At 36.9% G+C, this 18,548-nt stretch overlaps 1 protein-coding gene across 6 annotated transcripts in view; it reads left to right on the top strand.

Moving 5' to 3' along the window:
- CFAP54 (cilia and flagella associated protein 54) overlaps positions 1-18,548 on the top strand; it is a 311,472-nt gene that overhangs the window by 111,996 nt on the left and 180,928 nt on the right. For 5 of the 6 annotated variants that reach the window (XM_082739254.1, XM_082739253.1, XM_082739251.1 and 2 more), the window contains 5 exons: positions 591-746; positions 4,951-5,073; positions 14,020-14,148; positions 16,035-16,149; positions 18,045-18,134. In XM_082739254.1, the coding sequence (XP_082595380.1) occupies positions 591-746; positions 4,951-5,073; positions 14,020-14,148; positions 16,035-16,149; positions 18,045-18,134 (613 nt within the window). The remainder of the gene's footprint in view (positions 1-590; positions 747-4,950; positions 5,074-14,019; positions 14,149-16,034; positions 16,150-18,044; positions 18,135-18,548) is intronic. The other variant, XM_082739250.1, reaches the window with a different exon arrangement.

The following is an 18,548-nucleotide window of genomic DNA, read 5'->3' as shown; positions in this document are numbered from 1 at the left end:
ATTACAGAGACATAATATTTTAATTATTATTTGTTATAACATTTATGTTTTGAAAAAACTATTTTTTTCTAACATTAAAATATAGCCAAGTTTTTATTTTACCAATGAAAAAATATTGGTTCTTTCTTCATTACTAGTAGCATTTTTATTATTTTACAAAATATTCTGAAATTTAACTCTAAGGTTGTCTTACCCATATATAGCATTGTTGGGGAGTTAGAATTATTCTTGAATTTAGATCTTGATTTAAAATCAACATTTTTAAAAAAGATTTTATTTGTTATTTGACAGAGATCATAAGTAGACAGAAAGGCAGGCAAAGAGAGAGAGAGAGACAGAGGAGGAAGCAGGCTCTCCACCAGCAGAGAGTCCGATGCAGGGCTCGATTCCAGAACCCCAGGATCATGACCTGAGCTGAAGGCAGAGGCTTTAACCCACTGACCCACCCAGGTGCCCCTAAAATCAACATTTTAACATACCAACATGTTGTTAAGCCACAGGATCATATTTCCTACCCTTTATTTTCCTTAGAGACATATTAGTGAAGCACTTGATGTTCATTTTGAGTAACAATATCTGTTTCCTTACAGATTACTAGACTAATTGAATGTGAGAGAGTATTAGTGGCATTGGAACTTAGCAACTACCTCAATGATTCCAGTTATACCCTTCAAGCTGTGACTCAGTGTTATGGCCTTCTTGCGCCTATAATCTACCACAATATTGTTTTGGTACCTGTCATACAGGTAAGCATATTTATACCCCTAGATAAGGGTATTTTTTACAAAGGCAATTCAACAAAGCATTTTGGAAAAGAAAAAGCAGTGTATCTTTTGTAATGTATGAGTAGGTCAAAGACAGGTGTTATGAAATTTCATGAGTTAACTGAAAAACAATTTAATAATCTAAATTATGTTTGGGCAAACATAAATAAAGACTAAAATGTATTTCTCTGAAAACATTCAGCCCCATAGTTGTCCATGTTTAAACATTAGCAATCTGCTTTTTAAAGTCATTTCAGTTTTTATAATTGTGTAATGTTCAAAACAGCAATACTCATTCAAAAACATATTGTTAAAGCCATTATCATGTGGGGAAAAATTGGTGGATGACATATGAAAATATATTTGGTTTCTTGGTGATGGAGGAGTTGAAAATTTACAGGAAAAGAGTAGGTGAGAGCTGGCTAAAGGGATTATATTAGTTGTCTCTTCTTTCTAACAAATCACTGTAAATTTAGTGGCTTACAACAATACCCATTTACTATCTCATAGTTTCTATGGGACAGGAGGCTGGATATGGCTTCACTGGGTCTTCTGCTCAGGGTCTCATGAGCCTGAGCTCAAGGTGCTGGCCAGAGCTGTGATCTTACTCAAGGCTCTGGCACCTCTTCCAAGCTCACTGGTTGTTGAGAGAATTCATTTCCTTGTGCTAGTGTGAAAGGGGGTCCTTAGTTCCTAAAGGCTCACCATCAATTCCCTCCCACGTGGTCTTCTCCATAACATGACAGTCTGCTTCCTCAAGACCAGCAGGAGAGCCTCGTCTAATATGCATGAGAAGTCTGACATAATGTAAGGTACTCATGGGAGTGATGATCCTCTCATAGTCACAGGTCCTATCCATGCATAAGGAGAAGGGCTTATACAGGGCTTGTACACCAGGGGGCGGAATCTTGTAGACTGTTTTAGAATTCTGCCTACTACAGGGAAATCATGAGAGAAGTAAGGTTTCTCTGCTGATACTTTTAGAAAGTTTTTATCGTCATCATTGTTGTCATCTTTATCATCATTGTCATCAACCCAGATTTTGAGAACCAAGAAAATGCGACTGAACTCATGTACAGCATTAAAATTTTTAATTCACCATTGAGAAAACTAACGAGGGGGGCTTATGTACTTTAACAAATATTTGCTTTGGAGTGGTTATACTAGAGCATAGATGTGCCTCCTTCTCCCATATTCCCCACATTTAGGAGTTCAGTTGCTTAGGAGATCTGCCTCCAGAATCCAAAACCTAGATTCATGGTTGGCAGCCTTCCATGTCATTTGTAGATGGATTGTAGAGCAGCATTCTCAAATGTAGAAGATGCTTCCTCCAGAACCGAAAGGCATTTACCTGGCATTGTCCTTTCTCCTTGGAGGTGAGAAATGCCAGATGTCAGACTTAGTTTGGATGGGGTTTCTTGGCGCGGCCCAAATAGATCATTTATCTGCAGCTTCCTGAATCTTCACAGGGTTTATTTCTATCCTCTGGAGGGCATGTATCTTACCAAGGTCTTTAATGTACTGGCCATTTCTTGCTCTTTGGTTTCAATTAACATGTTATTGTTGTAATCATTCAGTGTTTTGGTTTGAGAAATGCCCAGAGAGTTCAGGTCCTTTTATAAAATATGTCAGAGGTTGGGAGAATTTTCATGGCCCTGGAGCAAGTTGCTAAGTATATACTTTTGTCTTCCCAGTATGAAGGGGAACTTCTTCTGGTACTTCTTCCTAGTAGTATAGAAAAGATAACATTAGCCATAGCAATGCATAGCTTTTAATGTCCTCTTATAAGGATACCACATTGGGACCAGCAACTGCAAATGGTGCTTAATTGGTCAAGTTCAGGATAATCTACTGTCATCTTCTGGCATCCCACTGACTTAGGGTGCCTTTAGCTACACCTCAGAGAATGGATTATAAGTATGAGGAAAAGCCGTGAGAAAGAAGTTTCTAATTAAATTGTATTGTTTGGAATAGGAAAAGTGAGTGGAACAAGATTTTAGAAATAGGCCTTAATATGGATGAGAATATACTATTTGACAGAATTGGCATTCCAATTCAGTATGAAGATACTGGATATTTTTATAAAATGATGGTGAAACCCCTGGATATTCATCTGAAAGAAAATAGAGTTTGACACTTATATTGTACATATATAAAAAGTCCAGATGTCCTAAAAACTTAAGGGGAAAAAAATCACAGAAGATTATATGTGCAATCCAGGGTTGTGGGAATCCTTTTTAACTAAGACAGAACACTTAGAAATAACAAGAAAAATAAGAAATATTGACTATATTTATGGCAGCCTTGTGTGACAACAGAGACCATAACAAAGATAGCATAAAATTTATGGATTTAGAACAAATACCTAACAAGGTTATTTATATGTATTACTGACAAGGATAAATATATATAACAAAAAGTCTTACAAATTGGCAGTAACTTAATAAAAAAAGGGCCACAGAACATAAATAGGAAGTTTATAGGAGAGCAAATCTAAGCGGCCAACAACCATGAAAACATGCTCAAACTTTGAATATCCTTAGAAATGAACATTAAGTGAACAATGTAATATTGCTGAAAGAATTGAAAAGATCTGTAACTCCTCTTGCTGGTGAGGATGTGGGGCAAAGGAATTTTCATTCATTGATGGGGAACATTTGAATTGTTTTAGGCTTTGAATTTTGATAAAGTATTCTTAATTTTAATTAAACTAAATCTAATTTTAATTAAAATTAAAAACAAATATACTTGACACAGCAATCCCTCTATTAGAAATTTATCCCATAGAATAAAATCACCAGTTAGTAAAATGCCTAGTTCCACCCCTTGGTTCCCAGATTCATGTGTTCTACCTGCTGGGGAAACAACACCACATAATTGTTATTGATTTAGAGTGTTTACTTTGACCTTGAGGATGGTGCTTCATCTTCAGTAGGTATCATCTCAAATCTGGTGCTGAAGTTGCCACGCATATTGGTGACTGAGCATGTACAAAGATGTTTCTTATGGCCTTTTTTGTGGTGACAAAAAAAAGCTGGAGACAGAGGGAAGATGCTGTGGCAGGAGGATGGCCAGTACCTACACCAGATGGTAAAACGTCAGTTGTAAAAGTGTATGCAACATAGAGAGTCTGGAAATGGCTGAATTAATGATGGTTGTTTCACACTAAATCATAATATGCAACCACTGGAAATAATGAACTTGAACTATACCTGTAGACGTGGAGGGAATTTTCATAAGACACGATTAAAGGAGAAATGCACAGTTCAAACAAGTGCTTATGAATTACATTTTGTGACATAACATTAACTCTCCCTCTATGTATGTTTATGTACTTATATGTATATATATATGATTATATGAACCTGGAGAAAACTACAAAGCTACTAGGTTGCTAACATGATTTGGGGATATGCTGTAGTGGGGTGGGGGTATGTGATGATGCAAGGAATTAAAGAGGCATTGCAGATACTCATAGGTGTACAGTAACAATAGTAAGAATGCTAGAATAGTGACTTGAAGCAACTAGTGTGCTCACAGAAGACCAATATCCATATGTTAATTTGTCTTTTGATAATCTGGATGATTAATAAATTGATGCAATCTCAGTCCTACTTTTTTGACAGTAATGTTGCTCAGAACAGAGCAAAGTACTGAAAGGTAAACTTAATTATCTAGCTCTTCATGAAATTCGGGATCACATAGTATAAGGCAAGGAGACTAAGAAGTAAACACCAGTATTTATGGGATATGGGATATGGATACTTGATTTTAATTTTGAAGGCAACTATTAGTTCAAGTAACTGGTATCACTGTATATTCAATATGGTACATCCTTCTCTACATGGTTTTTTAAGATCCTCCTAAGCCTGGATGTGCCTTTAGTGTCTTGTATATATAATATTTGCCTATATTTTTTATGACACTTGTCAAAATTTGCTCTTTTGTAATCTTTGTATACTTATTTTATCCTCTATACTAGTTTTCAAGTTACTTTAAAGGACTTATCTGAAATGGAATATATTAATTTTATCTCAGTACATTCTTTTATACGTAAGAAATTTATTGACAATTATTAATGATAATAGTATTTAATGATTTAAAAATTGCTTGATTTGAATAGAACATTTCATAATGAGTGAGAGTAATATTTTTCAACAGAAACTATTGTACTTCTATTTTTCAGATCTTGATAAAGTGTGTAGTGGCTTTGCAAGGAGTACCAAATATTGTCCATTCAAAGAAACATATTGCAACTTTTGAAAGTGTACAGCACATGATAGCTTGTTGTATCTTCTATATAACAAAGGTATTTATCTCATTCTTTGTCTAGTGTCATAAAATTTAGGAATAGCAATTACTTAGAATGTTAAGTTACTTTTATTACATAGAATACTTTTTTTTTTAAATTTTATTTTTATTCGTTTGACAGATTACAAGTAGGCAGAGAGGCAGGCAGATAGAGAGAGAGGAGGAAGCTCAGCAGGGAGCCCGATGCAGGGCTCAATCCCAGGACCCCGGGACCATGACCCGAGCCGAAGGCAGCGGCTTTAACCCACTGAGCTACCCAGGTGCCCCTACATAGAATACTTTTAAAAATAGTACCCACAAAACATTTTAGGTTAAGAGTTGTCTGTGTGGCTCAGTTGGTAAAGCCTGGTGGTGTATCTTAGGCCAGGGGAAGGATTGAGAAAGAGTGCATTTTATGGGACCTCATTCATCTTGGAAATAAGAACGAGCCAAGAGACCAGAGGCCTGGTAAGCTCATTTATCCTCATTGCTAGGCTCCAAGACCCTCATTGTCTGTTTCTTCAAAGGCTTTATTTGACTGAATCCAGTGAATTTCCTCAAAGAAGGGCTATATCAGCTTGCCTGTTTTATATGGTCCTCACAGGACCTTTGTGATTTGGTAGGGGTTTGGAAGAATACTGCATGGGTGGGCTGATTTGATCCATCACTTTATTTGGGACTTAAGTTTGTTTCAGTGAAGGTCTGGAAACAGAGAGGCCTTTACCTTCTATCTTAGCAAAAAAGTCATGATTTGCTGGGTGTTTATGGCCTGACATCAGGAGCAGAAAATAATATTCTTTCCATTTCTCACTGGTTTCTCACTGCTGGAGACACATCTTTAATTTTGTTTGTGCAAATATGGAGGGAGGGTAGCCATTTGCAGGAAGAAAAAAAAAAAAACTTAATTAAGAGGACTCAGAACTCCAAGGGTCAGGCCAAACACCAGAATAACTGTGTTTTTACTCTCACTTTGTTGGAAAAGACCAGAGGTAACTTGAAGAAAAAAAGGCAAAAGAAAACTTTCAAAGTGGTCTGATGAAATTAAATGATCAAAACAAAACAGAAGATCTTATGTAACTGAAGAAAAGTTATTTGATTTTTGATTAAAAAAATTAAACAGATAAAGATTGTAGTTAATGGTATTTCTTCAGTCAAATCTGGAAGCTCAAGAAATACCAGACAGCATAGAGTGGAATTACCTAGAGATAAATTCAGAAGGCAGATCCAAAAGTACTAACACAAAACAAAAAGAGTTCTGGAGGTACGAAATTAAAAAAATGGAGAACAGTCTCCCTAAGTCCTAGGCCAGATTAATTTAAGGACTCATGTATTGACACTTGGTGGTGTGATTCTTGGAGTCCAAGCTTAAAGAAAAATCTCAAAGTTTTAATAACAAAGTACAGGTTATTTGCAATGGAAAGAGAATCCATTAGCTTTAAACTTTTTATCAGCAACAGTAGAAGCTAAAATACCGGAGCAACATTTGTAGAATCCTGAGGGGAGAAGACCGAGGTCCAAAAACTAATAACCAGGAAAGATATCACTCCTTTGTCAGGGTAAAATAAACATTTTCAGGAGTGCAGGCATCTAAAAAGTATTCTGCCCATGTACTTATCTGAGGAAAACACTCGAGGAAGTACTCTATCAAATGACAATTGGTTCAGGAGAGAAATCCCAAGGTAGGGAAAGACAAAAAGGAGAGGAATAATGGGAGCCATGAATCTTGCAATATACGTACTATTAAAATTAAATAGGTAATAACGATGTGATATGGGTTTTGTAATATAAATGCTAAGTAGGAATTCTTGAAATAGAAGAGTTATCTTTGAAAGAAAAACTTATTAATAACTAGGACTAAAACTTTTATCTTGTTTGGGGTCAGGGAGGGGACACCAGGTGGAGATTCGTGGTGCATGGTTGTGTGTTTAAAAAAAAAAAAAAACATATAGTATAAAAAATACATATAATGTAAAATTATTATTTTATTTAAAAATGACTCAGGAACATGTAGCTAAGTGCAAAACTTTAAAGCGCAGTAGGACTTCTAAATTGACAGGAAGAAAAAAATGAAGAGAGGAATGTGACAAATACTGGTTGAAAATAAATGGATAGAGGTTCTGGGGAAATACAAACACAAATAAAGGAGGAATAGCAATTTTTATATGCGAAAAAAGCAGGAGTCAGAATCCCAAACATGAATCAGGGCAAAGAGGCATTGTATAATTTTGTTCAAAATTGTTTTGTCTTATTACCTTTCTCTGCTTCTGGAAGATATCTGGTCACTTTCTGTTTTAGGATAGTGTCACTGTTAAGTATTAAAGATCAAGTCTGAATTAAAATTCCTAATTTTTTACAATAACAAATTAAAAAAGGAAAATCACAATTAGATTAAGTGAAAAATGCTATAGGGGCATTTGATAACACTTAGCAACTTTTCCTAAAAAGATTATATGTAAGTTAGGAAAGGAGGGAGTCTATTGAACAATGATAAAGACATTAACCAAAATTTTACAGCAAATACACTAAATGCCAATTTTCTGAAACCATTTCCTTAAAAATCAGGTATAGGAGGTTCTGACTCTTGATAGTGTGAATTATTATTTGTAGAGATTCTGTCTTATGTAATAGATAAGAATATGAAATAATTTTATAATATTAAAAAAGTATAATTCATCTGTAATTGTACAGGTTTCAGAAACTCATGAGAATCCAGTAAAAAGAATTACTAGAATTAAAAAAAGAATTTTTTTTAATGTGTGAAATGCTTACAAACTGATTTTTTTAATAGTAACAGTAGCCAGTTAGAAATGGAGAGAGGAAAATACACTGCTAATAATATACAATATTTTAAGATACATACCATATGATTTCAGTCATATGTGGAATTTAAGAAACAAAACTCATGAATATAGGGAAAGGAATTAAAAAGGGAGAGGGCGGCAAAGCATTAAAGACTGTTAACCATAAAGAACAAACTGAACGTTTGCTGGAGGGGAGGTGGGCAGGGGGTTGGGTGAAATAGGTGATAGGCATTAGGGAGGAACTTAACTTAAAAAGCAAAAAACAAAAAACAAAAAACAAAAAAATGAAGGCACTTGAGATGAGCACTGGATATTGTATGTAAGTGGTGAATCATTACATTCTATGCTTGAAATTAATACTACACTGTATATTAACTAACTGGAATTTAAATAAAAACTTAGAGAAAAAATATACAGCATTTTAAACCTAACAAAGTGTTAAAAGACCTGAATCAAACAACTGAAACCTTACTGAAGGGCACAAAATAAAATCTGAACATATGGCAGGCCATTCCAAGTTCCTGAGTAGGGAGACTTACTGTCATAGAAATAGAAATCCTTCCAAAAATAGTATTTAAATGTAATACGGTTCTAATCAGAATCCCAATGGGGTTTCTCTGAAACTGATTAGAATAATTTTAAAAGTTCTCAATAGATACTAAAATTTATTATAAGGCCACTTCAATAAAAAAATGGTGTTAACACACTAATAGGCAAATAGTTCAGAGGAAGAGTCCAGGAATAGCCAGCCAACCCAGGTCTACAGAAGAACTTAATAAATGACAAAAGTGGCATTTGGAGTTATTGGGAAAATCTTTTAAAATATTTTATTTATTGGGCGCCTGGGTGGCTCAGTGGGTTAAAGCCTCTGCCTTCGGCTCAGGTCATGATCTCAGGGTCCTGGGATCGAGTCCCGCATTGGGCTCTCTGCTCAGCAGGGAGCCTGCTTCCTCCTCTCTCTCTCTCTGCCTGCATCTCTGCCTACTGTGATCTCTGTCTGTCAAATAAATAAATGAAATCTTAAAAAAATATATTTTATTTATTAAGAGGTGCTGGTATCATTGACTATTCATCTGTAAATAAATGAAGCCAGAGCCTCCTACCATAAACAAAATAAAGACAGATGGATATTTGTATGGCTTTGAAGTCAGAGGAGACCTTTCTCAATAGGGCATAAAATTCAAAAGGTACACAGAAAAAGATAGATAAACAGACTACATGATAATTAAAAAAAGATTTTTTATGACAAGACACTGTATTAACAGGCTTAAATGCAAATCTTAAAAAATATTTGACAGATAAGATTATTAACATTACCTCGGGGAGCAATCAACGAGAAAATATGAAATAATCTTACAGTTAAGGAAAAGAAGAATCAGATTTATTTTTAATTACAAAGGATATGTTTCAATCACCTTAAAAAGTGGAGTAGTGAACAGGTATCAGGTGATGAATGGCCATCTCATGAGGTCAGGGAGGAGCCATTCAAGGGTTTTAATCCTGGAAGCAACATAATTAAATTTGCATTTTAACAAAAAGAAATTATTATGGGCAACAACAGCTAATAGAGTGGGATAAGACCTGAGATAAGGAATGAGTTAGAAGGAGAGGGATGACAAAGTGAACTATGGCAGTCCTCTCTTTACTATTGTTCTGCATCCCGTGGTTTCAGTTACCTGCAGTCAACTGCATTAGTCAGTTGTCAGAAGGTCGGTGGTAGCCTAACACCACCTGTGTCATCCCCCTCACTTCATCTCATCATGTAGCTATTTTACCGTCTCAGTCATCACAGAGAAGTGTGAACACAGTACAAGATATTTTGAGAGAGACCCTGTCGTATCATATATTGTTATAATTGTTCTATTTTATTATTAGTTATTGTTAGCCTCTGACTGCACCTAACTGATAAGTTACACTTGTGAGACAGAGTTGAGAACCTAAACCTGCTAAGTGGGGGAGGATAGAGGAGAGAGGGGGAAGAGCCAACAGCAATCCAGCTTTCTGGCCTCAGCAGTTGGGTGAATACAGTGCTATTTGTTGAACTCTGGATAAGGAGGAATTTATGGTAAAAAAAGGGAGAAAAGATAATGAATTTTGAAACTGTTGAATTTGGGGGCTAGTGGGATATCCAAAGGGGTATATATTATATAATTGGACCCATAGGCTTGGAGTTTAAGAGAGGACAAATATGTTAAAGACAAAACCATCGTTAATATATGGACTCAGCTGAATAGTAGAAATACATGATATCACCTGGGGACTGTGTAGAGTGAGAAGGGAAGAGAATTGTTTAAGAATCTCAAGGGTGCACTTAATCTGGTGTGTAGGGGGGTAGTTCTGCTTCCACTAGTCAAGAGGAAGAATGGGAGAGCTGATTAGTCCAAAGCTATTTTCTCATTCCCAACCTTGACTTTGAGGATCCATCTGCTGCTATTATTAGTTCTGTCCTTCTCATGTAGCATAACCACAATCCCAAGTACCCTTTTCCATCTGATGTTATGAGTACACACACACTGGTTATTGTTATGGTGGGCTAAAAGTACATCTTCAAAGTTTACTTTTTTTTAGAATATCTTCTCTGTTTGGCCTTTTTTCTCCCCAAACTTGTCCATCATGAAGTATTTCCAGGAGAGGCGTGTCTTTTGGAAGTAAGAGAAGGCCAGGTTACACTTTCTTTCCAGGGTCCTGGACAACAGTTCACTTTACATTTAAGTGACTGATAGCAGCTACTGCAGTATTTCTTCCAGAACAAAAAAACTCTGTTCAAGGCAGCTTGTTGCTTGCAGCTTGCCAAAAGCAACTTCTGCTAAAAATCAATAAGCCAACCATCCAACCAACAAACCAACCAACCAACCAACCAAACAAACAAAAACCCAAATTCTGCTTCTCCAGGTACTCCACATTTGATCATTGAGGGGAAACAGGAGAGGGAAAGGATGTGGTTATAGAAATGAGAACCCCAGGAAGGGAGGAGGCAATGAGATCCTAGTACATGTAGGAGGGATTAGTCTGGACAGGAGATTGACCTCTCTCCTCTAACAGGAGGGTAGGATGGTTGTAGTTACAGTTTAGTGTGTAGGTATGTGATAGTGTGTAGGTATGAGATAAGCTAGTTTCCCTACATTTCTTCTGTGAAAAGGAAGCAAGTTCATTTGCTGAGAAAGAGGGGGGGAGAGAGAGAGGAGGTGGGGAGTAAAGGTGGGTTACAGAGATGGAGAGAATGGGAGGTTTCACAAAAAACCCTGTGGAAGAGACTCCTGACCTGGAACAAAAGACCAACCTTTGGGGCCCAGTGCATGTTGAAGTCCTTGAATTCACATGCCTCCTCTCTCAGCTTCTTGTGATTTTGTGCAGCTTGGGGCTGGCCCTTCCTTGCTTTATTTGCCATCCACAACTCCACTGCCTTCTCCCACCCCCTGACCCCCACAACTTGAAGGATCATATTGTGGTCCAAGTGATATTATTGTAGATATGACCCTGAATATTTCTGGACATTTGGAAAAATTAAAACATGTATTGATATCAGATTTTTGATGTTGGAGCTGGTTCTGACCCAAACTGTTATGCTAAGAATTGCCCTTTCATGGGGTGCCTGGGTGGCTCAGTGGGTTAAAGCCTCTGCCTTCGGCTCAGGTCATGGTTTCAGGGTCCTGGGATCAAGCCCTGCATCTGGCTCTCTGCTCAGCAGGGAGCCTGCTTCCTCCGCTCCCTCTGCCTGCCTCTCTGCCTACTTGTGATCTCTGTCAAATAAATAAATAAAATCTTAAAAAAAAAAAAAAAAGAATTGCCCTTTCAGAAGTTTCCTCCAGCCTGATCAATAGCCCCAAAGCCCTGGCCTCACTTCGAGTCCCAAATTTTAGGTGTTCATTTTTTTATAAACACATTTTTATATGGCTTTTCTGTTATGACATGGAAAGCCCAATTAGTCTAATGGCTCTGTTTCTTTTCTCTGTTCTGTTGAAAACATTGGTAATGTTTTCAGATGGCCCAATTTTTCTTCTTTAAGCAGAAGTATTTTTTCTAAAAGTTGCCAGATTTCCAAATAAAGTGCCATTTCTGAGACATGTAATCTTAAATGTTTCATTAATTTGTATTGTTTAAAACTTATTATGCTAAACATCTGGCATGGTCTTTTTGTTTCTGTTTACCATTTGGAGTGTTGAGTAGAATTGGTTCTCTATTTTTCTGTTGATTGGAGAAATTATCATTTATCATTTTCTACTGGCATATTAAAGCGAGGGAGAAAAAGATCGCACTCTCTACTTCGCTCCAAGCCTTGGACCCAAGTATGTCAGAAAGCAAAGATGAAAGGAGAAGTATTTGCTCATTTCTGCTTTCTTTTTTTTTTTTTCTTTTTTTAAAGATTTTATTTATTTATTTGACAGAGAGAAATCACAAGTAGATGGAGAGGCAGGCAGAGAGAGAGAGGGAAGCAGGCTCCCCGCTGAGCAGAGAGCCCAATGCGGGACTCGATCCCAAGACCCTGAGATCATGACCTGAGCCAAAGGCAGCGGCTTAACCCACTGAGCCACCCAAGCGCCCTCATTTCAGCTTTCTAATAAAACATACTCTCATATCAATTTTATAATGAGACTGGACTTGTTTTGCCTGGCATCCAAGGCCCTGTTTGGCCTAGTCCTATCTACTTTTTCAAACTTTATTTCACCGTTTCCTACGTACATTCTCTTCCACAGTCAGCTTTAGCTTAACACTATTGCCTGGTTCCACAGAAATATTTACAGTTCTTAGCACTTTGGATCAGGTAGGTAGTATCAGATTTATGCAACTATTCATGTATATATCCTTTCCCTGCATGGGAATTAATAGTTGTTACTTATCTTAAATACTAAGTTATTCAGCTTAACACAACATACCTACATTTAACAAATTCCTACAAGCTTATTTATTCTCTTAGAGAATTGCCTTATGGGGTTCACCATGAATGTGCCCCCTTCATATGATGGTTCACTATAGCAGGGCATGTGCAAATTAGATTGCTGGCCAGAGAAACTTCTATCCATGCTGGAGCCCAGGTTTTAATGACCAGGTAAAGCTTTATAAATAAGGCGGGCAAGTTATTCCGAGAAATGCCTCAGGCATACGAAGGCATGAAGTCCTGAAATCATGGGGAGTATCAGAATTTATATTTGGCTCAATATTTTCTAAGCATAAGTTATAAAGAAATGAGTGATTTATGTTAGAGAGGTAGGTAAGGGCCTGCAAGAGAAGGCCAAAGAGTAGTAATTAATAACAAATTGTGCATGAGAGGGGCTCTTCTTTTTATGATTGCAGTGTCTGTTTCCCCTAGGGTTCACAGAGAATCTGCCCCAAACAGCTTATCTCTAGTCTAGTCCACTGCTAGAATATCTTTTAAATCATTTACTGATATAACTACCCCCTCCCAACCCAAGATATTATGATGTCAGTAATGTACCATTTCATGTAGAAAGCAGCTCCAGACAGGAGGTGGTAGTTTATGATCTTTTTAGCATGATTTAACATGGTTCTTTTAAGTGGAAATACTTTCTTTTTTAAATAATTTTTCATTTAAAAAAAATCAACATATAATGTATTATTAGCCTCAGGGGTACAGGTCTGTGAATCACCAGGTTTACACACTTCACAGCACTCACCATAGCACATACCTTTCCCAATGTCCATAACCCCAACCACCCTCTCTCTACCCCCGACCCCCCGCAACCCTCAGTTTGTTTTGTGAGATTAAGAGTCTCTTATGGTTTGTCTCCCTCCCAATCCCATCTTGTTTCATTTATTCTTTTCCTACCCTCTATACCCCATACGCTGCCTCTAAACTTCCTCATATCAGGGAGATCATATGATAATTGTCTTTAAGTGGAAATATTTTCTTAATTGTTAATTTCCTACACCAAAACATGTAGGGCTATATGTCCCAGAAATATGGGGAATTCATAATTGATCAGATAATCTTATTATTTGTCCTTTATTTAAAGCAGTGGGATCATAACAGTTTTAATTGTTGGGAAATAAGATCTGGAAGTAAACTTCCAGTTTCCTTAACAAAATCAGGGGAATTCTTAGACTCAAAACATTAATGGGCTTGTGAATTTATGAAAGATGGTTGATGGCACTTGAAAATAGACAAATGTTTCCAACAGAGATAATTAATAAATATTTTTAATTAGATCCTGCGTTCATGGAAAGAATATGACCTGGCAGTAATGATTATAAATTATGGAAAAAAGATGTTGGATATCACATCAGCATGCAAATCTCTATTTGGTGTGCCTGACCAAGAAGAAATACAAGAGGAGGTAATTGATTTTTGTTTCTCATCTTAAAAAATATACTTATTTGAGTCTCATTTTTAAAAAATATTTTATTTATTTATTTGATCAACAGAGATCACAAGTAGGCAGAGAGACAGACAGAGAGAGAGAGCCCGATTTGGGGGCAGAGCAGAGAGCCCGATTCGGTGCTCTATCCCAAGACCCTGGGATCACGACCTGAGCCGAAGGCAGAGGCTTCAACACACTGAGCCATCCAGGCACCCCTTATTTGAGTCTCTTAAGGGTCATGTGGTTTTAGCAAATGTGTTAGAACATTGATCAGTTTTAAATTAGTCATATTTATATAAACAAAAAGTAATATGTGGTGAAGACCTTCCTTATTTAAAGGAATTCCTGCTAGAATACTGAAGAGTTCCCTCTCACCAGTACTGATCAGTAGTCGGGCATTGATAGAAAGCTTCTGACACCCAGCAGAACCTAGAACTAAAAGCCCTCTAAAGTCTCCCTCAGATTGAGGATTTTATTATGCTGGGTGGGTTATCAAATATAGTAAATACATGTCAGAGCTTTTTACTTTGTTCACAGTAGATTTTTCTTAAACTCACTGTGACACCTAAATTGTCTTCTTTATGAGACTGCTCATGTCTGAGACTGCTTTTTAATTATCTGCCTCCCAAGCATGGGTCTTATGGAAGGGTCTCTTATAGAGACCATGTGGTTATATGTTTTTGTGGATCAAATTGTGAAGTGTTGCTTAGTTTATTGGGTTTCTGAGGAGCACTAGGAATCATTTGAAGCCCCTTCACTGACTGGTTTAGGGGTGGAGACTATCACTTCTGGACTCTGTTTCCATTGGAATAGCCCCATTTCTGTCTCTTTTATATGCTGAATTAGATGTAAGTGTTTGCTTGCCACAAAAAAGCTTCAAAAATCACCACTGTTTTCCTGGATGCATTTTTTTTTTTTAAGGCCATAATTCTTTTTTTGGGATGGGGGTTATTTTGTCTAGAGAGAGTTTTGATTAAGCTGGATGCAGTTTGAGGGCTTTTTCCACCGAGTGCTGTTCGCTCTCAGAGTCCATCAGCTGGGCTGCTTATGCCACCCAGGCCTTGAGTCACAACCCTGTCCCTTCACATCACTGTAGGGCAGGACTCCTTGCTCCTTTCCGTGGAGCCTCAAGCCCAGCAGTTCATGCTACTTCTTTCTAAGGCTGTAGGGACTGAGAAGCTAGTACCAAATTTAGAGGAGTCAGAACTCCTTATAGCCACTCAAGGTCCCTTGAAGCCTATAGGGGCTTGGGAGGGGTTTTGATTTGTTTTGGTTTTTTGTTTTTTTTGGAGAACAGGAGACATTAATACCTTCAGTTCTCAGGCTCAGACTGTTGAAAACATGGTGGGGAGTCTGAGCACAAACCTGCCAATGCTTAATCCACTAATTGCCGATCTTGTTATGTTTCACTGAAAGGCAAAGCAGCAAAGGCAATTAGCTTAGTTGTAAAGAAGCTCCTCAGGGAAAAAGAAAGGAAAAAGGAAAAAGGAATACATTTCTGAGGGCAGGCTGGAATTTTCTTTTGAGGATTTTTTAGAGTTTGACCCTCATCTGCTTTCAAAAGAGTGTGTGTATTGGATGAAAGGGGTGGTGCTAGTTGGGGAGGGGGTAGTTACTGGAAGGGAGAAGGGAAGAGAAGAAATATTTTGGCCAGCCTATATAAAACACTGAGTGTTTTGTTTGTCATTTAGTTAGAATGAAATGACTGTGACTATTATTAATTTATATCACTTGGCCATGTAGATCATAGTTTTGTCTACCAAGCATGAAAGTATGAAATAATAATTTAAAGATTATTACTTGAAAGTGACAATTGTTGAAACATGTTGAGGTACATTCTGACACTTAACCAATGTTTTTAGGGTTCTTCTAAGAAGTCTTCCAAGCCTAAGAAGCCACAGCAGATATTATTACCTGAAAAAATAAATGAACAGCTGGCCTTGTTGGAGACACACCTACTCAAACTGACAAAGCAATGTAGTAATTTTTTTTCCCTTTCTAGATACTTCTGTTTAGTGTTATGTTTTTTTAAAATCAGAAAATATTTTGTTAAAAGGATTAAGATGAGATTAACATTTGGTAAATCCTTTAAGGTACTTTTACATTATGCCAGTAATCCTAGCAATACTCTGTTAATAACGGATTGTTAACCACTCCCTCCTCCCCCACATGGTTCATGAAGATTAAGTGATTTATTTAGGATTACATAGCTGGCTTGTTTTAGAGCCTAAATCTTCTGACTCTAAAGCAGGGTTTTTCCCCCTCAGCATTATTGCCAATTTGGGCCAGCTAATTCTTTGCTGTGCAGTACCACAGGACGCTGAGCAGTACCTGTATCTGTACATACCTGGCACACCATCCCGCCAGCTGTGACAATCACCTGGGAGGCAAATGTTGCCAGATATATCGGAGAGGAGGACACAAAATTGAGAATCACTACTTTAGGCAAGAATGTAACCGAGAAATAAAAGGATAGTGTGGAAGTTGTTAATGTGTGAGTGATCTGAATCATGGTCTACCCAAGTGAAAGAGTAGTTTAATTTTAGGTCTTTGTGCCAAATAGTACATTCATAATGGACCAATGTTAACACAATGATTGGAATTTTGGAGTTTGCAGTTTGGAAATCTGCTTAAGAAATTGATTTAGTTTCTGGTGATGATAAATATTATCACACTTTTTAAAAGCAGGTACTTCAAATATTTTAGAAGAGCAAGAGAGCACCTTTTTACTCTAAATTTTTCTCAAGTCGGAGGTTCCACTTTGGGGCCCTCGGCCTCTTTGGAGCTGACTCCACTCATAGAATTTAGTGTCCCTCCTTCACCTCTCTTATTGTGTACCTCAGTTATATTTGGGTCCAGAATTCCCAAACCTGGATATTTTTCTCTCTCTCTCAGTATGTTCCAAGTCTGTTTCAAGTTAAATTTATGGGTTGAACCCAAGGCTCTATTATTCACAACCAGTAAACCTGATTTTTTTTTTTTAAGATTTTATTTACTCACAAGGGAAAGAGAGAATGCATACACACACAAGTAGAAAGGGAGACAGAGGGAGAAGCAGGCTCCCCACTGAGCAGGGAGCCTGACGCGGGGCTCAATCCCAAGACCCCAAGATTGTGACCTGAGCTGAAGGCAGATGCTTAGCTGAGCCATCCACGTGCCCCAAAATGTAAAGTGTTTTAGAAATGTGAATTATTTTCATATTATCCGTACAAACTAAGTAGTACAGTATAATGTTACTAGCTAAATAATAGATTTAATAACAAGACAGTAATAAAAATAATAGTCTTATACTGTGCTTTCTGTGTGCCAGGAACATGTTAAATGTTTTATACGTATACATCTAACTCTTATATAAGAACCATATGGGGGAAGTACTATTATCCTCATTTTAAAGTAAAGAAACTGAGGCAGAGAGATTTTGAGTAACTTCCCTAGGTCTTATAACTAAAAAGTATCAGTGTTAGAATTTGAACCCAGACAACCTGGCTCCAGTAGCTGTACTGTTCATTATCTATACTTTACTGTCTTTTAAAGGTAATTTTGAAAACATGAAGTTAATATAATTGGTATATTTTGAAGTCTGGGATTTACTGATATACGACAGCTATTGAATATGAGAGACTCATTCCTTGGACACTATTCACCTATTTGGTGGTGGACTCCTTGGTTTTTTGGGGGGAAAATATGAAAATAATTGAGATCACTGGAGTTTTTAAACTCCAAAATATAATGATATAGCTGACATTTTGAAGGTACATAATTTAAAATGAATATTTGAGCATTTTCCTATTTTTTATTCCTTCCAAAGAATTTTCATTTTTGGTCATTCGTGCTAAATGGAACCTACAACTTACTAATTTTTTAAACCTTAGATGTTACAACTGAACTCTCAGGAGCAGAGGACCCTATATTTCTTTATCCTGTTGTTTTAAACTGGTCGGTCAAAGGTGCTGTGAAAGAAGGTAGGTAACCTAAATGTATATATGTTGTTCATTCAATTTTCTACTGAAGATCATTTATTCTGTGGGTTCTGTGGTTGTCTGAAAGCTTTCACCTTTCTAATCTCTTGCCTAGAAGTTAAGTAGGTTCTTACCCATTCATAATAATGTAGAATATTGACTATAAGTAATGTGATTTAAAGTCTAGAAAGATAGAACCTTACTTATTTTGGTAGTAAATGATATTATTAAGCTTGTGAAAACTAGGGAATTGAAAAATGTGAGTGATCTTTAAGTTCAGCTGTGAAGAAATAGCAATGTTACTGTTTAACTCAAAGTTAAAAAAGTTAGGGTAACTAGTAATTCTGATAATTATCATCAATTTATTCCCCTAACTTGTCATATAGTAGAGGCAACTTTAATGAACTATTTCTCAAC

Source organism: Mustela nivalis (assembly GCF_964662115.1).
Source record: "Mustela nivalis genome assembly, chromosome: 7".
Taxonomy (NCBI): Eukaryota; Metazoa; Chordata; class Mammalia; order Carnivora; family Mustelidae; genus Mustela; species Mustela nivalis.
Note: the sequence above shows the minus strand (reverse complement) of the source record. Positions and strands in the feature narration are given on the sequence as shown.